The 27,153-nt window shown below is 43.0% G+C and overlaps 1 protein-coding gene across 4 annotated transcripts in view; it reads right to left on the reverse strand.

Moving 5' to 3' along the window:
* Positions 1-2,233: 2,233 nt before the first annotated feature.
* The window catches only part of SLC24A2 (solute carrier family 24 member 2), a 219,351-nt gene continuing 194,431 nt past the window's right edge, over positions 2,234-27,153 (reverse strand). For all 4 annotated transcript variants that reach the window (XM_083184608.1, XM_083184618.1, XM_083184626.1 and 1 more), the window contains 4 exons: positions 16,326-16,472; positions 6,435-6,524; positions 4,024-4,190; positions 2,234-2,822 (listed from right to left, as the gene is read on the reverse strand). In XM_083184608.1, coding sequence (XP_083040734.1) covers positions 2,573-2,822; positions 4,024-4,190; positions 6,435-6,524; positions 16,326-16,472 — 654 coding nt within the window. In that variant the 3' untranslated portion in view covers positions 2,234-2,572. The remainder of the gene's footprint in view (positions 2,823-4,023; positions 4,191-6,434; positions 6,525-16,325; positions 16,473-27,153) is intronic.

Consider the following 27,153-nt stretch of genomic DNA (forward strand, 5'->3'; position numbering starts at 1 on the left):
CACTTGAATCTATTTGCTTAACTTTGTGCTGCCCTGAGAAAGGTCCTCAGGGTCCGAAACGTCGACAGGCTCTACATTTAACCAATAAACTGGACATTGAATAAGGATGACATTATCTGCAAGTCTGGTGAGTGCTGTTTTTTCCCTAGGGGAATTGACTGTTTTTATATAGTACTGTGGGCATCTCTGCACTGCTCTTTATACGGCACCCCAGCAGCTATCTCTTTTGAGGGTAAGAGTGCAGGTTTCTTGTGTGTGTGTATATATATATATATGTCTGTTCTGTAAGGCAGAAGGGAGCTTCCATTTGGAGGATGTGCAGGTCCTGATATGCCACATGGAGCATTATAGGGTTGCTACAAGGTAGGTAGCTCTTAGGTTGGATATATTTGAATAAGGAGCCATTATCTTGGGGTTTTTTGTTAGTTAATTATAGACCAGTGGCGTAACTATATATTTTGCACCCCCCCGCCAAACTTTTTCGGCGCCCCCCTCCCCCTCTTTGTCTCCCTCCCCTCGGCGCCCCTCCCCATGCCCATACCTGACAGAGACGCATCTGCGGTCACTGTCCCGTCCAGTCTCCCGGTGCCGGCTGATAATGAAAAGTGACTCTTAGAAAATGGCTGCCAAAACTGTCTGCAATACGGGGGCAGCCATTTTCTAAGTATCAGTTTTCATTATCAGCAGGAGCCGGCGCCGGGAGCGAGTGACGGGACAGTGACCGCAGATGCGGCCGGGCAGCAGCGCAGCGGGTAACTATAGCACCGCAGCCCCCCCGGCGCCCATAGTTACTCTGCGCCTCCCCGCCACGCCAGGGGCTGCGGAGGCATAGTTACGTCACCGTTATAGACTCAGAATGGGGTAACATGGGTGTGGTGCCCCTGGATTGGTATGGCTGAATGGCTCTGAGATAGCACGCCCTTACATTCTATCTAATGTCTGCTTATCTCTTCACTAATACTATTTCTTTAATATTTTAATTACATTTATTATTTTTGCATCACTTTTTGCATATAGCTCTGGCTTCTTAACACATATTTATTAACACTATAGTTTTTTCACTGGTGTGCTGTACTGGGCTTTCTGGCGTATGTTGATATTTTGGAGTGCCGCACCCCACACCTAACAATAGGGACCCCCAATACACAGGAAAGTCTTGACAATGGCATGGGGGCTTATTCATACATTTGCACAAATATATGTAACCAAGCTCTCTGAATTCTATTATCATACAGTTTTTAAATCTGGTTACAGATATCATTCAGTGTGCTGGGGGAAACAGTGTATTTTTCCCTTGCACAATGTACAGCAAAATAACCCACGAACCAGAACACAGACACCATACAAAGGATATCACAATCATTCTTATTCCTTTAAATTTGTTTATTTTTTTTTGCCATAAATATTCTTCTCCTTTGCAATCAGAACAGGTCAACAAACTTTTTTTTTCGACCTGGAACATTAAATCAGGGTTGCCTACCTTCCTGGTATGGTCGGGAGGCTCCCGAAAATTTGGTTCCCCTCCCGGTCCCCCGGAAAGGTGGGCAACCCTCCTGGATACTGCCCCCCCCCATCTACCCCACAGCAGCGGAACTTTTCGGGGAAGTGGTGGGACTAAAGATGCAAATCACGTCATTTAGCCACGCCCCCTCCTCGAAGACCCGCGAATTGTGTGATTTGCAGTACTGTGGGCAGGGCTTCATGACGTCTACATCAGGCCCCGTCCCCCACAAAGTGCTGCTGACAGTCTCCTCTCTGGGCTTCTCCTGGAGAGGAGACTTTAAAAGTAGGCAACCCTGCATTAAAACAACTGAGTTTTTGAACATTCGCCTGTTATACTATTTAGGCATCTTTTAAGTTATCCATTAATGACCAAATTTAAATGTAAGCACTTCTGAGCTGGAATAAATTATACCCATATGGTTTTTCTATGTAAAGTGCTTCAATACTGCCATCAATAAATATATTATAAGTAAAAACATAGGATACCGTACAGTGTGCAGCACACCTAAATCTCTTGTGTATATTTCATATCCTGAATCCAGATTGCCACATTTTCATAATAGTCATTGCACAAGTGGTTTCTATACTAAAGAGTGGAGTTAAATATATGTTTTGTTCCACAACAATCCTTTCAGACTACACTAAAGGCAGAAAAGTGTTGAAATACATCCACAGTGAGGGAATGATAAACTCACTCTATTCAAACCTACTTGACACATATGAATCCCAATGAGTTGATATTACTTTTATTAGTTTATATAAGTAGATTTAGGTTTTATTTAATCTAATATCTCTCTTTATTGAGTATATCCTGCATATTAATATATATATATAACTCATATGTAAAGAGAGTAATAGAGAAATACAACGTGCATTAGAAAATGTACAATAACAGTTTGTGTTGTATAACTTCTAAAACCACCAATAAAAGAGCCACAAGTTGATCTTATAACCACTGAGGGAATAATGTCAGTGCGCACGCTGGAAATGCTTGTGACCTTCTGACGGCAATGACAAGCTCCTGTCTTATATTCTCAGGAGCGTCTGTTTCACTATGCTTATTTCAAGTCTAAACAGAAGCTGGACACTGGATGATACGATTCTCAAGAAGAACGCTGAGGACCAGGAAAACCAAGTAGAGACCAAACATCATACAACCCAAGATCTTGTTCATCCTCCACTTGCACAGAGCAATGGAAAGGATAACGAACAGCAGCATTATGAAAAGGAGCACAATCGCACAGAACAGGCCATTGCTGCTGACTGCCACAGGTGTCATGTTGTGGGACATGGAATAGAGCAGCCACGGCATGGGGAGACTGTAATGGAGAGAAAAAGAATGTCAATAAGAATTTGTGGTGCAACACAAAGTCCTTCATAGATAAACCCACAACCGAATAATAATGACAGTATGAAGCTGGGTACACAGTGGAGCAATATCGGCATGATATGCCGTATCCGTCCGGATCAGAGCGACATATCGGGCATATCACTCATGCTCCTGTGTTCACTAACAACGTTACCAGGTTTGATGTGCAGCAATATCACTGGCGTAACTACCATGGGTGCTGCCGCTATGGGGTCCAAGCTGATTTGAGGTCCCGCAGTTCCCCCTGCACCGAGCTGGCTCCAAAGCCTGCCGCTCAAACCTGTCTGGACACAACACCATTTGAGGAGCAGGGAGGGTTAGTGATGTTAACCCCCCCCCCCCCCGGGTAACAGGTAAATATTAAGATACACCGGCATGTCAAAAAATGATCTTGGATACCTGCTGCAATTCTCCATTCCCACTGCCAGCTGCATGCCCCACAGGTTTTTATGGGGGATGCAATGCTGCTAGATATATTAATACAGGAATAAGAAGCACACTCTCTCCCCTCCCTCTCCCTCCTCCCCCCTCATCCCTTTTGCCTCATTCTCTTTTATGCCATGAAACTCTCCGTCTCACTGTCTCTATCCCGTCTTGTCTGTCTTTCTCCCTGACACTGTCTCTCTCTCTCTCACTCCTGCTCTCTCTGATACCCTCTCTCTCTCTCTCTGTCTCTTGTTTTCTCTCTTTCCCTGCTATGGGAACATATAAATGCTCGCAGCACCAGTGTGCACCCAGCTTAAGTTATATTCAACACAAAAACTACAAGGCCTGAATGAGGAAATGCAGCAACAGGATATGGTCAAAACCTAAGCAAAACTAAATAACCAAAGGTGTCATATTGGGTTGCTATACATTTGTTTGTGTGTAAAATTAAAATCTATGGGCCAAATGTAATAAGGCGTGGGAATCAGAAAGTGAGAGATTTGGGGAGAGTTTTCCCATTTAAAAAAAAAAATGCCAATCAATTACATGGCAACCTGGTTTTTCATTGTAAATTATTGTCGCTTTATTAAAATGGGAAAACTATCCCAAAATCTCTCACCTGATTCTCACACCCTATTACATTTGGTCCTTGCTGTTCTGAGATATTGTTATAGAATAAACTTTTGCAGTTATGAAACATTGTGACAAAGATTAATTTCACTTACCCTACTGTGATGTCAAAAATGTTACTTCCTACTGAGCTAGATACTGCCATGTCTCCGAGGCCTTTGCGTGCTACAATTACGCTAGTTATGAGGTCAGGAATAGAGGTGCCGGCAGCTAATATAGTGAGCCCCATAACTTCTTCTGTAATACCAATAGTTTCTCCTACCTAAGAGAAAACAATGAAACATAATTTAGATGAACACAACATAGTGTATATCACGCTATTGTTCCATAACTTTAATGCAAACTATTGATCAATCTTACAGATCAGTCAAGCCAGCTGTGCATGTATTAATTTCTTCACTTGTTGAGAAAAAAATTATTAAGTATAATTATTAATTATTATTATGAATTAATTTAGAATTTGCAATAGATGCAATAGATATAAAAAATAAGACCTAGAAAAGTATGCATCGAAAAATGTTAATCGTTTTACAACAGAAAATGTCACACTGAGCATTGTATTTTGTGTTGTGTAATTATTAGAGATGTGTTTTGGCAAAACTGCCCTCAAGTGCTTTGTTTTGGATTCCGATTTACTTTTGGATTTCTTGAAAACTGATAAAAACAGCTAACATCATGTAATATGGACCTATTTTTGTTCCTACCGTATTATTAACATAAATTACATTCATTGATAATCACTTTTGATCAAACTCTCCTGTGTGAAACGGCATCTTAAATCACAAGGGAGCAGTGGTGTAGCTAGGTGCCACGGCGCCCGGAGCAAGGGCATGTTTCACGCCCCCCCCCCAATTTGTAGTAGGTGAGGCTCCTGCGCAGTGAAAAGTGGGCACGGACCAACATTATGCCACACACGTAATGCCCATTGCACATTTTAGTGAACTTTGTAATTCCAATTACACATAAACCCACACATGATGCCCATGACATAATATATAACACTCCACAATGCCCATGACATACTATATAACACTTTCAATGCTATTCAATGCACCGCCAGTATTGTGCAGCAGGGAGGGAGGGTGGGAGCGGTAGTGTGCAGCAGGGATAGAGGGTGGGAGCGCTAGTGTGCAGCAGGGTAGGTGGTGCAGTAGTGTGCAGCAGGGTGGGTGGGTGCAGTAGGGTGCAGCAGTAGTGTGCAGCATTGTGGGAGGGTGATGGCAGTAGGGTGCGGGAGGGTGGGTGCAGTAGGGTGCAGCAGGGTGGGTGCAGCAGGGTGGGTTGCAGTAGTATGCAGCAGGGTGGGTTGCAGTAGTGTGAAGCAGGGTGGGTGGGTGCAGTAGGGTGTGATAGTGGGTGCAGTAGCGTGCAGCAGGGTGGGTGCAGTGGTGTGCAGCAGGGACACCTCCCCCTGCCAGTGTGTGTCTGAGTCCCCCCCTCCCCTGCCTGGGCTGTGCTGTTCCCCGCTCCCCTGCCCACTGTGTCCAGACTCCAGGAGAGAGATGTGCTGCTATGTAAAATTCATATCTCCCGCTGGACCGCTAATCAATAGGCACTCGCGGTCCAGCAGCCACCAATTGATTGGCTGCTGGACCGCAAGCGCCCATTGGCTAGTGGTCCAGCGTGAGACGTGAATGTTACAGCAGCACGTCTCTCTCCTGGAGTCAGTACACAGCGGGCGGGGGAGCGGGGCAGCGAGCGGGCTGGCAGTGCCGGCACAGCTTCGGCGCCATGCTATTTTCCCGCGCCTGGAGCGTGTGCTCGACCGTCTCCGCCCTCGCTACGCCTCTTCAAGGGAGGGATTTACTGTATATGCCAACCAAAACCCAAGATTTGGATTTTAAATCCATTTTATAAACCAAGTGAAGCTACAAATCAAGCATGGCGCCGTGCGTCTGAGTCCCCTTGCGTCTGAGTCCCCATGCTGGCGCCGTGAAACTACACAAGTACCATTTAAAGTGTCTTAGATAGCACAGCATGGTCACCAACCATCGAATGATGTGGGTGTTCCCCTGCATGCTGTGAATGGATGTTTATGTAAAACATCCATTTGCAGCCAGTGCAAAGGAATTCGCTTTGCGAATGGTGGGCCGGTGTACCGCCATTCGCAAGGCAGGGTTAGATTGACTTGCAAGGATGCGAATACGCATCCGAGCGAATCATCCAGAATAACCCCCTATATTGTGGTCAAATGGTATCTGCAGGGTGGGAGGAATAACATGAAATTGCAAGGCCAATAGCAAAATGCCATCTTTCAAAGGCCCCCTATCTCTAGGTACTAATCATGCAAGATACTTGGAGGTGAGTTTAAATACATTTTAACATTTGACTGCTTTTTATTACTCATTGTTCCCTTTGTAAACATATACGCTACAAATTATACATTGATATTCAAAATAAACATTAAAAAAAGGTAATGTTTATTTTCACACTATAAACAACTCAAATACAGTAGAGGAGAAAAGGGGATTCCAGAAAATGCAAATTATCAATGTATTCTGCTTACCTGATGTGCCCACCAGACCATTAAATATGAGAAAATTGCAATCCAAGTGATTGATCCAAAAAAAGTTATAGGGAAAAATTTTCTTGCACTCTGTAAAAAAAACAATAAAGAACAGTAAAGTTATCTTAATGTTATAAAACAAATGGTACAGTACATTCTGAATAACACAGAACCGCACATTTGTGTGTAGTATGTGTATTTTTAACATTCATTTTTTGTGCTATGCTTTATGTTAATAAGTCAGTCGTTTCCAAACTTTTTTGAATCAAGGCACCCTGTAGTAACAGAATATTATCCACAGCACCCCTAAGCAAAAAGTTTCTTACTGAGAAATTAAGTAAATATGAATGAAATAAATTGTGTTCATATGTCATCTTTAGCTTTTACCCCTTTGCTGGCACTCCAGAGAATTTTCTGTGCTATGCGCCAGTGCCCAGTCCCGCAAACCGGGAAAATCCTCGGGAGTGCCACTGCCTGCGCTCACTCTTGCCGGGCAGTGCCACTGAGCTGAGCACTCAGATCAGCATTGCGCTCAGCATCAGCCGCTGTCCGACTCCTGCTGCCTGGTCCTGGCTCCTTCCCTTGGCTGTGTACGGTGTGACCTTGCTAACGTCACGCCGCACACAGCTGGACTGCTGGGGGCAGGGCCAAGCAGCGGCTGATCTAGTGCTTGGCGCAGCCCAGCCCCTGGTAACAGTGTTTTTTTTTAAGGGAGTTCTCCCTCCAAAAAAACTCTCCCAGTGGGGAGCGCTCCCTTAAAAAAAAAAAAAAAACTGAAGGGGTTAAATATGTACGGAGGGAGAAGATTTGCTTCTGTTTGTCCACATATTTTATGATTTGCAGCCACAAGCACTGGTTTTGCCAATAATTAATTTGAATTGGTCCTGCACCACCAACTCGAGGCACCCCAACAAAGGTACCAAGGCACCCCAGGGAGCCATGGCACACACTTTGGGAACCACTGTAATAAGTGATAATTAATCTAAATATTTATTTGGGTACTTATGTAGTATCTGGGCTGCCGATTTTTTGATTGTATGCCTTAAGTTAAGGCATACAATCAGATGCGATGCGATGCGATATCGCATCGCATCGCATCCGATATCGGATGCGATATCGGATGCGATGACCCGATTTTTCCATAGGAATCAATGTTAAAATGGACTGAGTCCATTTTAACATGGAATTCAATGGGAAAAATGGGTCCTTTTCATACCCCTACTATCCAAGTGGGCATGGAGTTGGATATAAACCTGTGGCGAGCGTAGCGAGCCACCGAGCCCGAAGCGTGGCGAGCGAAGCGAGCCCCGCGAGGGGACGGTATTCGTCCCCTCGCGGGGCTCGCTTCGCTCGCCACGCTTCGGGCTCGGTGGCTCGCTACGCTCGCCACAGGTTTATATCCAACTCCATGCCCACTTGGATAGTAGGGGTATGAAAAGGACCCATTTTTCCCATTGAATTCCATGTTAAAATGGACTCAGTCCATTTTAACATTGATTCCTATGGAAAAATCGGGTCATCGCATCGCATCGCATCGCATCGAATCGCATGGTCGCATGCGATGCGATGCGATCTCCCGATCCGACCCGATTTAGAAATCGGCAGCCCAGATACTACATAAGTACCTTTATTTGTACTAGTACAGGTTGAGTATCGCTTGAGACTAGGAGCATATTGGATAAGGGATTATTTCGTATTTTGGAATATTTTTATATTTGAATGAGATATCTTGAGGTATCTTGCATTTATGTTGTGCATGTTTCAAGGTTTTAAAACATGAAACAAAGTTTGTGTACAATCTCATACATTGAATTTAAATCCCAAGCAATCATTTCACATATTTAGTGCCAGTTACATATCATGTCCCCAGTAGTGCCAGTTACAGATGTACCCAGTAGATTTTTAGTAAAAAAAAGAAAAAGTACTGTTACTTTCCAGCGGATCGGTGTATATCTGCTATAATATATTCTGTTTGCAGTTTGTATGTTTTCCCCTGGGTCAGTACTCCGGGTTTGGTTGATCCAGCTCCCTGGGTTTCATGCATACCCTGCTTCTTGGGGTGTGGCTGCATGCAAGGTTATATAGTTCTCAGCATGCAGAAGCTGCCAGTTATAGTTCTTAGTGCAGTTCTGTTGGTGCTGTTTGTCCCTGACCAGAGGTTTTCCTGCAGCGTCCAGTGTGCCTGTCCACTTCGGTGTCCTGTGCCTGAACCATCTTGCAGTGCTCCAGCTTGTCTGTCAGTCTGCCTAGAGCAGGCATGTCCAACGTTGGCCCTCCAGATGTTGTGAAACTACACATCCCAGCATGCTTTGCCACAGTTTTGCTATTAGAGAATGCTAAAACTATTGCAAAGCATGTTGGGATGTGTAGTATCCAAACATCTGGAGGGCCAACGTTGGACATGCCTGGCCTAGAGGAACTTCTGTGCTGGTCTCCATTTTCCACCCCATGAGATAAGTCAAGAGCTGTTTGGTCCTCGGTTTTTTTTTTGGAAAAACAATTTTTTATTGAAAAAAACAACAACAATACATTCAATAAACAATAGTTTGCTTGTAACACTCAATGTAATTTTTTGTTCCCCCCTCCCTTCCCCCCAAACAAAACTCCTGGTCATGTGTCTACAGAACAACAGTATAATACATTAATGTCTTGACATAAATCAACCAGACATTCTCCCCCCCCCCCCCCCCCCCTCAGCAGGAAGAAAATAAACCAGGATATCTCAAGTCAATGTGCGTAACAAATACCATGTGGTGTCTTCGAACAATTTGAAAACATGTTTTTTAGTAACATCATACAATGACTCTATATATATATATATATATATATATATATTCCCCATTTTTTATAAAAGCGTTTTACCCCATTCTCTATGTCCGGCAGAGTGGCCCTCCGTTCAAAGTACAACATTTTTAATAGTTCTGCCTTGACTGAGGACAATACCGGTGTTGAGGTAGAAGTCCAGGACCGCAGTATCACTTTTTTTGCCACAGTAGTTACTATGGTGAGAAAGGGGATCAGCTTCCCCTTTTCCCCTCTAGATTCCATGTGGAAAAATTGGCAAATAACATGACTATCGTGTCTTTTACCACCCGCAGTCCGCACACTTTATTTATAAACCCTGTGTCACACCAGGGGGCTGAGTCGACGAGACTGAGACCTCTGGTGGGGACCTGGACCGGTACCTGAACCGGGGAGGTTGGAGAGGACCCTTGCGCATGGACTGCGCGACAGTGCACCCGGAGCCAATAAGTAGTCAGAGGTAAAATACAACCGAGTTTATTTAGCAGATGGTTGTAATATAACAGGCAGTAAAGTATGCAGGGATAATGACACAGTTCATGCAGATTGCAATACTTTACAGATAGATGAGAAATGGTATCGATGGTGGAACATCGGATCCGGATATCGGATGTGGAAACTGTGGGTCCGGAATGACGGACAGAAGGTCTGGAAGCTTGACTGTGGGTCCGGAATGACGGACGGAAGCTTGAGCTGGAGATCCGGAATATCGGACTACAGGTGATGTGGGAACATCGATGGTTGGTGATGATGCTGGAGCATCGAAGGACCAGAGTCCCGGAGCTAGGCTTGGTCGCTGGGCTGTAGAGGCAGGATAACAGGCGATGGAATAACCTGGACTTCACAGGAGATGGAATAACCTGGAATACACTGCAGCATGGAAGACAACACCAGCAGAGAATACACTTGCACGGAGACAAGGACAGCTGACCATACACAGGAGACAACTGAAGCACTAGCAATGGTTCTGAGAGCTCCCAGCATACTTATCCCCACTGGGTGGCCAGGATTGGCCGAGGAAGTATGACAGGGAGATCAGAACCAACAGGATTGGACAGCACAGACATGTGACTGGGAAGAACATGGCAGCCCCCATGTCTGCTATGGCGGGAAAGTGTGTTTGTGCACACCATGCTGGATACTGGGAGCAATGGCGGCGGACAGGTGGATTGCCATGCACTGGGGACTGTCACTGGGAGACAGGAGGCCGGCAGAGATGACGTCTGGACCGCAAGCTGAACCTGCGGAGGCACTTAGCCGGTAAGAAAGTCTGTCTGACAGCTCGGATCGTGACACCCTGTTACCTTGTCCCAAAATTTTCTAATTTTACCACACTCCCAAAGACCGTGAAACATTGATGCATTAGAACATTTACACTTTAGACACAACCCCAGTTCCTCTGGTATAAAATGTTTGCGTTGAGCTTGGGACATATACGCCCTATGCAGGGTTTTCAAGTGTACCTCCTGCAGCATCGCTGATTGGAGTATTTTCATTGTTTTTTCTAGGTATTTTACTAAGGTCTCTTGGGACTCCATTGATGGGATGTCTCTCTGCCATGACTTCATTGTACCCGCCCACATATCTTTGGGTTCAAGTGGCAACAGACCGGTGTACATATATCGAAGTCTATAAGGGCCGGTGGAACTAAGAGCAAATATACTAAGGAGTGGGTCCTGGACATTCTCCTTTTTCATAGCCTTGGGTAGCGTCTGTACGTAGTGTCGTATCTGCAGATACATAAAAAATTCTTTGTTGCTAATAGAGTATTTGGATACTAAGTCTTGGAATGGGAGTATTTTTCCCCCAGGGTCAAATACATCTCTGATAGCCATTAGCCCCTTAGATCTCCATGATCAGTATGTGGCATTCAGTATGCCCGGTTGAAAGTCTGGGTTGCCCCAGAATGGAATATAGCGTGTCACCCCATGTCTACGGCCCAATTTTTTATTAATGGCCTGCCATGTTAAATACGTGTGAGTACATAGAATATCATGCATAGCCTGAGGAGACATGGAGCAATGCTGCGGTAGAGAATGGTGGAAATAATTCAGATTCTAGTTCCTTATGTGTGTAGTTTTCAGAACCCTGCATCCAGTCCAATATATATCTCATAAAGACAGATTGTGTGAACGCTTCCAAATGCGGAACCCCCAAGCCCCCCTCTATTTTCCTGGCATATAGTTTATATCTGGCTATGCAAGGCTTTTTTCCTAACCAAAGGAATTTAAAAAAGGCTGATGTTAGCTTTTTGGTATCACTTTTGGGTATCCTAATCGGCAGCATCTGTATGCAGTATGATATTTTAGGAAATATTATATTCTGCAGGACCGCTGCTCTCCCCAACAACAAAAGTGGGAGGGATTTCCAGATCTCCAACTGCCGGATAATACTCCCTATAATATGGTCATAGTTGCCTCTATATAATTGGGTCAATTTACTGGGGATATTAATTCCAAGATATTTAATAGAGTGACAATTAACTTTGAACTGGGATAGAGAGGGTATGTTTATAGTATTGCAGGTCGCCGGGGGGGCCACCAGAGCCTCTGATTTATTATAATTGATCTTGAATCCTGCAAAGGATCCGAAGTCATCAATTAAACTAACAATCGCGGGTATGGAAGTTGCAAGATCTGACACAAACATTAACAGGGAGATAGGACGATATGACCCCGGGTCCTCCATATCTCTGCCTGGTTTCGGGAGGACTTTCACCACCGCAGAATTAAAGTACAGGGGCAAAGGTTGGCCCTGTAATATGGCGTTAAACATTTCCGCCAGGGGGGTTACTGATTTTGTCTACCATAATTTTGTAAAATTCCCCGGAGAAGCCGCCCAGGCCCGGGGCTTTCAATGGTTTCAATTGTTTAATCGTCCGAACTACCTCCTCAGCATCTATTGGTCTAAGGAGACTGGCCCTGGCCGATTCCGAAATCTGTGGGACTTCTATATTAGCCCAGAATTTCTCTTTTCTTTCCGTGTCAATAGGGCCCTGTGAGTATAATCCCCTATAGAACTCTTTAAAGATTTCTAAAATATCCTTGCTTCCAGAGGACCTGTTTCCCCCAGGTGTTCTCAAGGCTGTAACTACCGCCGGAGGCCTTGTTCCCCTTATTAAGTTTGACAGTAAACGGCCATTTTTATTTCCATGTTTATAAAATTGGAAAGAGGAGTTAGAGATATATTGGGTGGTTTGAAATTCCATAAGGGATTCAAAATGCGTCTTAGCCTTTAAGTACAGTGTTTTTCTGTCACCCGTGGAAGTCTCCCTGTATTTCGCATATGTTTCCGTCGGTATTATTTGCGCTTCCAAGATATCTTTTGAGCGTTCTTACTTATATTTACTCACAAAGGCCATCACTTCACCCCTTAATACAGCTTTTGCTGTCTGCCAATACAACAGAGGGTCTTTGGAGTGTTCACTATTGGTGGTAGAGTATTTACCCCACCTGGCCTCCAAGGCCTGCCTAAATTTGCCCCCCCCCCCCCCCTCCCTCACACAACTCAGTGTAAATTACTAGACTTCCGTATATCACTCTGCGATGGGAGTATTTTATACTACCTTGCCACTCCCGAGCTGCGTGAACGGATCGGCACCCCTATTCCCCCTCTCCCCCTAAAATATGTATTGCTTAAATCGCAATCCCCAGTTTTATAACAAGAAAAACAGTAAATTTCAAACAAAAATATAGAAATTGCAGTAATAGCCATCATAACGGGCCCTGTAACCTTCTGAGCACAACTTTTTAGAAAATGTACTGCGTCAGTGTCTATAAAGTTGTCATACAAAACCTCAGGCCGGACCGGGTGACGATCAGCTAGCATTGGCAATCAACAGTAGCATAGCTATCCCCGCTATGGGGTGTCAGTCTCAGTCTCCATTCCGGGTAGGACCCGTACATATCCCGCTGTAGGAAAGTAAATTTACATATGGCCCCAAAGGGTTAGCATGTCAGCGGTGGCCCAGCAATATCCAAAGCAAAAAAACAAAAGAAAAAGCAAGAAAAAGGAACAAAAAATCTTCATTCCAATTTTAGGCCAAACATGTTCACCTCCTCCTCCATGCCCGCCATTTAACCACCCGGCCCTTTCCGATTATTAGCAGTCAGCATTGCCAGATAGCCTTATATTATAAAAATTGCTCCCGAGGTGGTGTGGCGGATCGGGTCTCTCCTGCGAGGTAGGCCCTCGCGTATCCTGCCGTAGAAAGGTCCTTAAACGTTCTACCCTCAAACACCCTAAGGCGGGCTGGGTACAGCAGCGCAAATTTGCGATTATCTGCAATCAACTGTGAGCAAATGGGGTAAACTCCTTCCTCGCCCTGGTAACTTCCGCAAAACAGTCCTGGAATAGGTGCAGCTTATGCCCCTCCCATTGTAACGATTTCTGTTTACGTGACGCAGTCCATAGTGTCTCTTTATGCAGATAATTCAAGCATTTAAAGATGGTTACTCTCGGCCTCACGTTAATACCTTCCCTTTCAGGCCCCAGCCTATGGGCTCTTACCACCACCATGTCAGCACATTCATCTTTCACGCCTAATAGGCCCGGTAGCGTGTTTCTTACAAAGTGGTGTAGGGTGGGTCCCCTAAATGACTCTGGGAGCCCCACCAGCCTCAAGTTACATCTCCTAGACCGATTTTCAAGGTCGTCGACCTTACTTGTTAGAGCATATACAGATTTCTGGAGGTCCTCATTATGGGATCGGAGCTCCTGGACCTCATGGGAAATATATCCCACTTGCGATTCATTGTGGGAGACTCTCTGGGTTATCTGTGCCATCTGGCCCTTTAGTTCCTCCACACTAAGTTGTAATGTCTCTGCTTGTGTCTTGAACATGGGGGCCATAGTGGCTTTAATAGCCCTCACCATGTCCTGGTATGCCGCTGAGTCATCCCCTGCACCGCCATCGCCCTGCCCCTCTGTAAAACATCTGGGGGTACCTGTGTATGTGGGGATTAGTGGAGTGGAGTCACTGCCAGAGAATAGCTGGATCCCGGATTGCTGTGAAAGCGTTCCTAGCTGTGGTGATCTGGGAGCTTCTGTCCCCTCTGTGCCTGGCAGCGTGTGCAGTGGAGCAGCCGCCATCTTGGGTTTGCTGTCTACAGAGGATTTGCGGTTCTGGCGTTTCGGCATGGGAGGATAAAACCTCTCCATACACAGCGCCCAGCGTCTGTATGGTTCTGCCTCCCGGCTGTGGACTTGGGGACTGTGTAGCGGGTGTCTAGGGGTGCCGCCCGACTCACCGCCCATGGAGCTCCGTCCTCACGCTGCCACCCCTGTCAGAGCCGGAACCAGAAGTCGTTTGGTCCTCGTTTATAATTTCTCTCTTTGGTGTTATCTTTTGTGCATTGTTGCATCCCAGCCATTGTTATACTCATAATTACATTCCCATTCCCATTGTACTTTGTATTTAGTGTGTCATCTCTCTGGCATTGTTGCCTCCCCTGGAGACTCTGGGGGTACCCTGTCCTGTGTGGGCCAGTAGTTAGTTTCACCTCCTGCCATCTTGCCTCCTCGACGGACGCCTTGTCCTACGTAAGACCTGGTGGCATCGGGGGCAGAACCGGCATAACCAGCTCCGTCAACGCGATCGTTATAGGTGAAGCCTAGCACCGCACACGTCTGTCGACCACGGCTAGAGGCAACGGAGTTATGGTTCTGATACGGTGGTATTCCCCAGAGTCGTAACAAGTACATTTTGGAAACTATGGTTTTTGGAAAATTTTGGATTGATATTTGGATAAGAGATCCTCAACCCGTATATTTAAAGTTTGAATTGCAATTGCGGCAAAGTCATACTCCCTTTTATGCAGGTCATGTAGCCTTACAGCACACAATTATATGACTTACCTACTACCATGTGGTTTTTCAAATCTTATTGCTAATGCCCGTTGGTGTGCTGGGTGAAAACTGTTTTCTTTGTCTTTCTAGTCTACGATAACCCCCTCCCTCTCAGCACCTGAGGGGCATTACTAATTTGATTGAGCAGCTTTCAGTCTGTTTTATTATTTACAGAGACCATACTTTACATTCTCTGAGAATGTTCTAAATTGGCAATAGTAGCAGGGTATTGCATTATGCATGGCCCTTTGTGGAAACTGCTCACTTTGTAGTGCATATATAGCTGAACCCATGTGTGTGCACAATTATTCCTTTCATGTCATCAGCTTTGGCTGTGTTTATGATTCTCATTCACTCAGGTAAAGTTATTAAATAAAGAGAATCTAACTAACATGTTATGGATATGTGCAGAGAAAGGATTTCCTATATTATGACAACATCCATCATGTTGACATTCATAATGGTCCTCAATCCTCAATACACTTCTATTAATTTACCAACAGCAGTCTCCATACAAAACTTTGGTAGTTATTGCTAATTCTAATTACATGGTGATAATGCAGCAGCCAATAAGCTCCTGTCATATTTCAAACCCAAACTGTAACATGGCACTTAGGAGCTGATTGGCTGCTGTTTTATCACCTTTGGTTATAACTCTTCTTCAGTCAAATAAATCAGACCCTTTAGCACTGGCTATGGGGCCTTGCAGAGAGGGGTCTAATAATGCCCATCGTTGAGCTCCTGTCCCCCATCAGGCCTCAACTCTGTTCATCAGTCTAAAACAGTAGCATTGCCTTACCAAAATGTTGCTGCAGACTCCAGGTAGACTGCCTCCTCTCCAGGCGTCAGTACGCTCTGGAATTCTTCCAGAATCTACCGTGCATGTGCAGGAATCCATAAACATGGCACCCACCATGCTAAGGAGACTAATTTACTACTGCGCATGTGCAGTTGCCATATTGGGTTGTGATTTTTGTTGCAGCTGAAGTGTCCATTGCGGGACTCCAGACTGGTAACTAATAAATATGGGTCCCATGTGCACCCATTATAGAAACACCTGTATATGTGACCCAATTTTTTTTTATGATGAACGTGTATTAATAAAACAATTTTCTATATTGCTAAAGTGCATATTACACTTGGCCTATCTAACTAACTAACATATTTGTTTTTACATTTATGTAACATTGTAATATGTAAAAGCAACAATTGAGATTGTACAGAGCAACAGTTATTACTCACTGGCTTGCGGACATCAGGTAATGTGATCCATAAAGGGAATACTATTGGTAGCACAGCAAGATACACTGCTCTCTTCCGCTTCTTGTTGGGCCATGATAAGTTTAGTGGATGCTCTTCTTCCTCAGGAAGCTCTGGTCCATTTGTTACCTGAGAAAAGTAAAAGAGAGAACGGCATGTTAGGCAAGAAATTAGAGACTTTTGGGGTAAACCATTATAAGAGGAATGGTATAAAGAAAAAGATCATAATATGTTCCATAATCTGTAAACAGAATGAACTGGTCTCATCGGTTATTTTCCCTAACACACAGAATGAGCTGGCCGCATAGAGCATTTTCGCATATGTACAGGATAAGATGGGCACATAGAGCATTTTCCCATGTGTACAGGATAAGATGGGCGCATAGAGCATTTTCCCATGTGTACAGGATAAGATGGCCGTATAGAGCATTTTCCCATGTGTACAGGATAAGATGGCCGCATAGTGCATTTCTCACTGAAGCATGGGCAGTTGGTATTCCGATGTTGGTATACTGACTGTCGGCACGGCATACCATACCCATTTCAATGCTTGGAAACTAGAAGAAAGTCATGATGTGTGTGAGATATCATACCACAGAGTGGGTGCAGTCTGATATGAAGCATATAGCTATGAATGCGAGCAGGTAATAAGCGGTGGTGAGAGAGAAGACTTATAGATACCGGAGGGGCTGATTGACCCAAATGAAGAGGTTTGTTGTACAGTAGTTTTGCTGATAGTCTTATACAGTATATAAGCAGGCATACTGTATGCGATTATATGTAAGTATGTTATACTGACTTCAATAAATTTAGGTAACTAATGTATGGATGGCAGAAGTAGATGGATGATTATGAAAAAACATGTCTCCAAGCTTGCATGCCATGGTGTCTTGGTCCTGCAAGGAATTGTACTGCCAGACAAATAAATACTGCTTTTTTGGATAGTGGAAAGCTCAGACAGCAGACAGGGTCAGATTAACCATTAAAATAAGCCCACAGAGAATTATCTAAATGTCTTTTCTTCCCCGATCAAACATACAATTTTCCTTTTTTTTTTTTAGGCACCCGAGTCCCCACTCGCTGCTGCATTTCCTCTCCTTCCCCTTCCCTTTTCCCCTCCTTCTTTCTCCTCTACCCTCCCTCCCCCCAGCAATATCTCTCATTCTCTAGTTGTAATCTTGCTATATATATATATATATATATATATATATATATATATATATATATATATATATATATATATATATATATATATATATATATATATATATATATATAGCATAGATGGCAAATAGGCGTCACTCGGAGACTGGATACAAATTCAAAACTTTATTGTGTGGTGACCGACACCAGTGTTTCGAGCTAAACTGCTCGTCCTCAGGGTACAACTCACAGAATACAAAATACAGTGTTATATACCCTACAAAAATTCCCGCGCCCACCGATGCATGATTATACTTACCTGGATCAGGTGTGCCCTCAGCGTGTGAGGCGTGTTGACGGATCCCTCCTTGGCCGCTGCGTGCTTCCGGGTGACGTCATCTACAAGCGTCACCACTCCTGGAACGCACGTCGGCAACAGGAGTACACCCGGCTTCCGCGTCTGTGACACGCAGGAGCTGTCCCGTCCAGGTATAACCTTAAGAGCACAAAACAATGTGCAACAATGTGTTAAAGATGCCTACACAATATGGCATAAATGTAACAGTGTACAATGAATAATTTTTACAATATTAGTATAAAAAGTGAAAAAAGCAAAAAATGAATAAAAAAACAAACATGACGGACATATTAAAAAAGTAACCCATTATAGATCAGAATACTTTACAATGATTTATGCAAAAAATATATAGTAACAAAAATCCCTTCAACGGGGAGTATTACAATCATTATACTGATACATTTATTATTATATCAAAAGGGGAAAAGGGGTTTGGGAAGTTAGTTCTGCACAAGGATATTGATCGAATATTGGTTATTATCCCCGATTTCCTGTTGCTATGCTGTGTTTGCAGTGGATACAAATACGGGGGTGCTGCCAAAGACAATGGGTATGGTACAAAAAAGAGACAGAAAAGGATTGTCTTTTTGGCTGGCGCACTGAAGAGAAAATGTGAGTTTATATTTAAAAATTAACTTTTAATAATGTTGATAAAAAGAAGGCCATTAAAGTGAAATATGAGCTACGTACATAACTGACAGAAACATTGAACAATTAGTTAAAATTGCACGTGCTTGTGTGTGTGTCCTGTGTTTATCAATCGTGGCATAAGATTCCTCCTCTTAATTAGCACTACAACAAGTGATAAATTGTGTCGTATCTTTGCAATGTATATTGCAATGGGGTACTTTTATAAGGGAAATTGGATGGGTGGTCTGACCATGTGTGTGCAGCCAGATACCTCTATTAGATTCCAATTGATCTTAGATCGTGTACCCTCAGGTCGTATCTATTCACATATATGTTGCCATTGGGTCTGTTCACCGGAGAGATTGGATGGGTGATCTGACCATGTGTATATGGTTGGATACCTCTATTAAATTCCAATTAGTCCTGGGTCATGTGTCCTCATAATGTATCGCTGTGATGCATCATTATTAGAGAAATTGAGATGATGCGTATGCGGTATACTGTTCTGCTGTGAATACACCTGGACAGGCGTACGTACCGTGCCTTCCGGTGTTGTGAACAACCGTAATTTGGTAATATGCACCGGTAGAATTGCGTGCTGTACAGAAATTATTGTGGGGAGGATTGCATGGGTAGTCCGACAGTGTTTATAGTTGGATCCCTCTATTCAATTTCCAATCCACAGGTAACACAATGCGTATTTTTTGCAATTTATGTTACTGGTATATGCTTACTGTCCGTTGATGCAAAATAGAACATGCAGCGATTCTTGTGGTGTTTATGATTTCACATTTATTCGATGGTGAGGGGATTCTAGGAAAAATTGCATGGGTGATCTGGCGGTGTGTACAGCCAGGTCCCTCTATTAGGTTGCAGTTTTATCCTTTCAAACCGTAGGTATTTAAATAGGCAACTGTTATATTGTGTTAGATGGGCTCATATTAGTCTGATGATTATAAGTACATGGTTAGTACAATTGGTTGAAATACACTTGTTGTATCTGGTAGGAATATTACGCTGTTGTTTAAAGTATGTACCACGTGTGGTTGTTTTCCATTATAATCCTTCACTTATCTGGGGTACATATGAAGAGATCTCAGGAGGATTTTATTGACTTATAGGCTCAGTTACCGGGACGGGGTTTTTTAATATTGCAGTTCATAAAGTGGTTACACAGTTGTCAAGACGTCTGGTGCTCTATCTGTCAGAGCACATGTCACATTCGACTGGGTACAGACGGAGAGATTGTGTCTTGTCTCTGCCTGCTATGTCGACTGGTCTGCTAGATTTCAGACCTCATTCCCTGCTGGTGGCAGATATGTATCTGTCAGAGCATATGTCACATTAGACTGGGTACAGACGTAGAGATTATGTGTTATCTCTGCCTGCTATGTCGACTGGTCTGTTAGGTTTCAGACCTCATTCCCTGCTAGTGGCAGATATGTATCTGTCAGAGCATATGTCACATTAGACTGGGTACAGACGTAGAGATTATGTGTTGTCTCTGCCTGTTATGTCGACTGGTCTGCTAGGTTTCAGACCTCATTCCCTGATGACAACAGGCGAAGTATCACACAGTATGTACTTACAGTACATTGAACATGCACTATATTATTGTGAGCGGTGTAGCCTTACTGCATGAAATGTTAGCTACAGCGCTACTTTTGAGATTCACTTAGTATGTAGGTGGTCTATGCACTGTCAAAATCTAGTGACTAGCATAAGCGATGTATAGCATATGTCTAAGTTGAACCGCTGTAAGAACTCCCGCTAGACAATGTTGGGCACTGTATGGTGATTGTACTAGCTGTCGCTTGTGGAGTACACACAGCCGGATAAGCAACTGTTAAGTCCCGCTGAGCGGTTACAGTATGCGATAGTTATGCTAATAAATAGCTTGTGCGGTACATGTCCGGGTTATACAATCAATTGAACCCCGCTGAGCGGTATGTTGCAGTGTACGGTAGTTATGCTAATTATAGCTTTTGCGGTACATATCCAAGTTGTTCAATCAATTAGGTCCCGCTGAGCGGTATATTTCGTACGGTGGTTGCGCTAATAATAGCATGTGCAGTACATGTCTGAAATATACAATCAGTTGTACCCCGCTGGACGGTGTGTTGCAGTGTACGGAGGTTATGCTTTTAGTAGCTTGTGCGGTACATAACCAATTTGTACAATCAATTAAACCCCAGTACATGTCTGAATTATACAATCAGTTGTACCCCGCTGGGCGGTGTGTTGCAGTGTACGGAGGTTATGCTTTTAGTAGCTTGCGCGATACATAACCAATTTGTACAATCAATTAAACCCCGCTGAGCGGTATGTTTCTATGTACATTAATTATGCTAATAATGGCTTATGCGGTACATATCCAAGTTATATGATCGATTGTTACAGTGTACGGAAATTATGCTATTAATAGCCTGTACGGTATATAACCAGGTTGTTCAATCAATTAGACCCCGCTGAGCGGTGTGTTTCAATGTACGATAATTATGCTAAAAATAGCTTGTACGGTACATATCCAAGTTGTACAATCAGTTGAACCCCGCTGAGCGGTGTGTTACAATGTGCGATAGTTATGCTAACAATAGCTTATACGGCACATATCCGAGTTGTACAATCAATTGAGTCCCATTAAGCGGTATGTTGCAATATACGATAATTATGCTAATGATGGCTTATGCGGTACATATCCAAGTTATACACTCAATTAAACCCCGCTGAGCGGTGTGTTGCACCATATATAGATTATGCCAATTATAGCTGGTTGCAAATACACATATGAGTTAAGTAGCCGTAAGGACTCCGCTGAGCGGTATATTACTTAGCATAATAGTTATGCTGGTTTCAGCTTTCCTCCGTGGGACTAAGCGAACCTCCGCTAAGCGGTGTACTAGTACTGCACAGTAATTGTACTAATTAATGGTTACAGCTCCATGAGACTAAGCAATTCATTAGTTAATACACAATATTGACACACATTTTTATCAGCACGTGCAAACGACCAACGCGCGTTTCACATATGGCTTTTTCAAGGCTGAACCCGAATAGCATCATTGGTGGGTATATATCAGATGTTGTGGCCAATCAGGTGCTTTGTTATGGTCATCTGATGTACTGGCGTCATTCAGTGTTTGTTTCACTGATTTTCTTTCATACCGTGTTGAAATTGATAACATGTCCTGTCATTTATGGTATGTTTCTTTTTGCAATAATAGCTGGGTGTTATAGGTCCGTCATACTTATGATATTCTTTTGATCAGCCTATATTGTTGATAGATATAAGAATGACTCAAAGTGATTGAGGGATAAAGTGGTTTTAACATGTTGACATTGGATCCATTTGTGTCGACACTCCGTACTTTATTGGTAGTATGTCTGGTTATTTATTGGGAATGTTTGTTAGTGTGTGTTAATTAGCTATTTGTTGTGTTTTTAGAAAATTAATGTTGTTTTTCGTTTTAGGACAAGATCGTGAGACAACGGGGAGTGAAGGTGTCACTGCAAACTAACAGGTGAGTTGATTAAAAAACGTGATAACGAAAGGGAAAATTTTTATTCCTTTGTGAATGATGAGGAAATGATATTTCATAAGTATGGGTGTCCAGATAGTGATTGGATGTGGATTAGGGGGTCGGGATTATGATCAGAACGGATCGTGGATAGTGTGTAACACATTAATTGGGAGGTGGTTGTGAGCTATGTGAGCTGTGGTGCGGTGATCGTGATAGAATGAAGACCATATTAGGAGATGCTGGAAGGGTGCTGTGCAGGGACAGTGATCATAATAAGATGTTAAATTAGTGAGCATAAACGATATATAAGAAAAAATGAAAATATAGCAGTATAATATGGAGTGCATACAGATAGTCTGTAGGTCCCTTGGATCTCACAAATAAGGTAAAAAGCTATTGGTTTCGTTGAGTCCTGTAGGCTGCAGGCTGTTCATTAAGAATATCATCTTGGTTTCCTGCTGGAGAAGAATTTTATCGATGTCACCCCCTCGTGTGTTCATTTGGATATGTTTCATACCAAAGGCTCTTAACAGTTTGGGGTCACTGTTGTGGGCTAGCAGAAAATGGCTAGCTATTGGAGTTAGTGTTTTGAATTTGAGTCTGTCCTGTTTGGCGTTTCTGATACTGCCGATGTGTTCTAGAATTCTCACTTTGAGTTGTCTTTTGGTCTTGCCTATGTATATTTTATTACATGGGCATATTAATTGATAGACCACTCCCACTGTAGTGCAGTCTATGTAGCTGTCAATGGTCCATTTCTTGTTATATTTGTCTGTAAAGGTTGTCATGGGTACCATGTATTGACATGCCTTGCATAATCTGCATTTGTATGAGCCTTTTTTGGCATACAATGCTTTTTTGGGGGTTGCCAGATGGCTTTGTACCATTCTGTCCTTCAAATTCGGACAGCGTCTCCAGCTCGTTTCAACCTTAGCCGGTAGAAGTTCTTTCAGGTCTGGGTCTGTTTGTAGGACCCTCCAATGTTTTTGGAGTGTTGAGGTGACCTCACGCCATTTGTTATTGAAAGTACCGATGTACCTGATTGGTTCTTCTCGTGTTTCTTTCATTTTTGGGACCAGGAGGGATTCTCTCGAGTATCTTTTAGTATCATTTTTTGCTTTTTTGATTATTTGATTACTATACCCCCTTTGTTTTAGTCTGTTACATAACTGTGCTTCTCTTGTTTGGAAATCTGAGGTTTGTGAGCAGTTGCGTTTGGTTCTCAGGAGTTCCCCTTTGGGGATGCCCTTTATGGTTGCTGGTAGGTGGGAACTTGATGCATGTAAGATATTATTGGTAGCAGTTTTCTTACGAAACATATCTGTTGTAATTTGTCCGTCAGCTTCGATCCTGATAGTTAGATCCAGGAAGTTTACTTCTGTCTGGCTCTCTTCTCCAGTGAGTTTTAGATTCAAGTTGTTTGTGTTTAAGATAGAGATGAATCTCCTGAGGTCTTCTTGTTGGCCGTCCCACAGGATCAGTATATCGTCTATATATCTTAGATATAGGAGCATGTGTTTGGTGTATACTTCATATTGCTCGCAGAAGACCACCTCCTTTTCCCACCATCCCAGGTAGAGGCCCGCGTAGGTTGGCGCACAGGCTGTGCCCATCGCGGTGCCCCTAACCTGGAGGTAATACCTGTCATTGCATAGGAAGAAGTTTTTAGTTAGAACGAATTCAAGAAGTTTGAGTAGGAAGGCGTTTAGATCTTGATATCTTCCCATTTCTAGAAAGTATTTTATTGCTTGAATCCCATTCCTATGATCAATGCTTGTGTACAAGCTCTCTACATCGTATGTGGCTATCCATGAGCCTGGGTTCACTGATATGTCCTGTAATTTGGTGAGGACATCCATAGTGTCCCTCACATACGATGGCAATGATAGTAAATATGAGCGCAGGTATTGGTCCACAAAAATGCTGGCCCTCTCCGTCAGACAGCCCATTCCCGAAACAATGGGCCTGCCCGGAGGAGAGGTCTCACTTTTGTGGATTTTGGGGAGTAGATATAACGTTGGTGTGATGGGTTTATCCACTTTCAGAAAATCTAGATCTTTTTGTGTTATGACTCCATTCGTGAAAGCTTCATTGATTATGTTATTGTAAATCCTTTGATAATCAATGGTGGGATTGAATGTGAGTTGTTTATAACATGTGTGGTCTCTGAGTTGTTTGTTCAGCTCTTTGATATATAGGTCCTTTGACCATAGGACTACGTTGTTGCCCTTATCTGAGGGTTTAATAACGACGTTCTCCCATTTGGATATCTGATGGAGGGCATCTCTCTCTCCCTGTGTCAGGTTGTCATGTACTACAGCAGGTATGTTTTGTGTACATATCTCATCTAGATCTTTTGAAACAAGGTCTAAAAAAACTTTGACTGGTGGGCAGATTTTATAGTCAGGAAAGAAGGAGGATTTTTTCTTTAATTTCCTGGCATCGTGTGGGCCTGGGTTAGGTTGGACTTCTTCTTGTTCAGATTCCAAATCTTCCAACATTTGGATCATTGCCAGATCTTCATTGGTTAGGATGTTGGGTGTATCAGGCATAGAGTGTTGTTGTTTTAACTTAGACTGGTTGTGGAAGAATTTTTTCAGAAGAATTTTTCGGGTAAAAAGGTGGAGGTCCTTCTCACATTCAAACCGGTTGGGCTGTGTTGTGGGCGAAAAGGATAGTCCTTTTGAGAGTAGTGAGATTTGGTCTGGACTGAGTATTATATCGGAGAGATTAATTATTTTCATTGTGTCAGAATTCATGTCCTGTACCTTCTGTTTTCCCTGAAATCGTCTCTCCAGTCTCTCTTCTCTCTTTTTCTTCTTTCTACCCTTGCCCCTCCTGGTCTTGTGGTGTCTGTATGGGGGCGATTCCCTCTCCCACCTACATCTAAAAAATGTCTCCCTCTGCCTGGATTAAACATGCTTAGTGGGCTTTCGCCTTCTGATGATTCCGCATCCGATGTTGTGTAATTCATGGCATTATCCTCTCTATTTTTCTGATTGTAGGATTTCCACCTATAAACATTGTTTTGGGCAAAATCTGTTTTATCTCTGTGGAGTTTCCTGCGTTTTCTCTCTATGATGGTTTGCTCAAATTCCTCCAGCTCCTTCTGATATTTTTTGTATGTGTTTTGGAATTTTTCTATTGTCTCGAATTTTTTAAGGCGTTCACCTAATGTGGTGATTTCAGATGAATATTGGTTGAGAAGCAGTTCGTCATGTTTGATTAATATTTTCATTAAGTCTGTTGAACATTGAGTTAGTGTGTTTTCCCATTCTCTCTTGAGTTCTGGGTTCGCTAGCTCAAATGTTGGGAATATTCTGGGTCTTAGACCACGGGGCGTAATACTGTTTTTGAGGTAATTGTCAAAGGCATTCCTGTTCCACCAGGTTTTTGTCTGTTTTATTTGGATTTGTTTCAGGGAATAGAGGTCATCCGACCAGTCCCTGTTTGTTGGATCATTAGTATCCATATCTCCACCTGACATGATGTCCAGGCTGTTTTTTAGTTTTTCCCGTCTATCATCAAGGTCTCGAGTGAGACTAAAGGTCGCCATTTTGTATTAATGTAAGATCAATTCAATGCGGTTTTCTGTGCTAGAAACTGAAGACTAGATAACTAGTCTGAGTTGCAAGTATATCAAAAGGGGAAAAGGGGTTTGGGAAGTTAGTTCTGCACAAGGATATTGATCGAATATTGGTTATTATCCCCGATTTCCTGTTGCTATGCTGTGTTTGCAGTGGATACAAATACGGGGGTGCTGCCAAAGACAATGGGTATGGTACAAAAAAGAGACAGAAAAGGATTGTCTTTTTGGCTGGCGCACTGAAGAGAAAATGTGAGTTTATATTTAAAAATTAACTTTTAATAATGTTGATAAAAAGAAGGCCATTAAAGTGAAATATGAGCTACGTACATAACTGACAGAAACATTGAACAATTAGTTAAAATTGCACGTGCTTGTGTGTGTGTCCTGTGTTTATCAATCGTGGCATAAGATTCCTCCTCTTAATTAGCACTACAACAAGTGATAAATTGTGTCGTATCTTTGCAATGTATATTGCAATGGGGTACTTTTATAAGGGAAATTGGATGGGTGGTCTGACCATGTGTGTGCAGCCAGATACCTCTATTAGATTCCAATTGATCTTAGATCGTGTACCCTCAGGTCGTATCTATTCACATATATGTTGCCATTGGGTCTGTTCACCGGAGAGATTGGATGGGTGATCTGACCATGTGTATATGGTTGAATACCTCTATTAAATTCCAATTAGTCCTGGGTCATGTGTCCTCATAATGTATCGCTGTGATGCATCATTATTAGAGAAATTGAGATGATGCGTATGCGGTATACTGTTCTGCTGTGAATACACCTGGACAGGCGTACGTACCGTGCCTTCCGGTGTTGTGAACAACCGTAATTTGGTAATATGCACCGGTAGAATTGCGTGCTGTACAGAAATTATTGTGGGGAGGATTGCATGGGTAGTCCGACAGTGTTTATAGTTGGATCCCTCTATTCAATTTCCAATCCACAGGTAACACAATGCGTATTTTTTGCAATTTATGTTACTGGTATATGCTTACTGTCCGTTGATGCAAAATAGAACATGCAGCGATTCTTGTGGTGTTTATGATTTCACATTTATTCGATGGTGAGGGGATTCTAGGAAAAATTGCATGGGTGATCTGGCGGTGTGTACAGCCAGGTCCCTCTATTAGGTTGCAGTTTTATCCTTTCAAACCGTAGGTATTTAAATAGGCAACTGTTATATTGTGTTAGATGGGCTCATATTAGTCTGATGATTATAAGTACATGGTTAGTACAATTGGTTGAAATACACTTGTTGTATCTGGTAGGAATATTACGCTGTTGTTTAAAGTATGTACCACGTGTGGTTGTTTTCCATTATAATCCTTCACTTATCTGGGGTACATATGAAGAGATCTCAGGAGGATTTTATTGACTTATAGGCTCAGTTACCGGGACGGGGTTTTTTAATATTGCAGTTCATAAAGTGGTTACACAGTTGTCAAGACGTCTGGTGCTCTATCTGTCAGAGCACATGTCACATTCGACTGGGTACAGACGGAGAGATTGTGTCTTGTCTCTGCCTGCTATGTCGACTGGTCTGCTAGATTTCAGACCTCATTC

This window comes from Crinia signifera, chromosome 1 (genome assembly GCF_055691185.1).
Source record: "Crinia signifera chromosome 1, ASM5569118v1, whole genome shotgun sequence".
Lineage (NCBI taxonomy): Eukaryota > Metazoa > Chordata > Amphibia > Anura > Myobatrachidae > Crinia > Crinia signifera.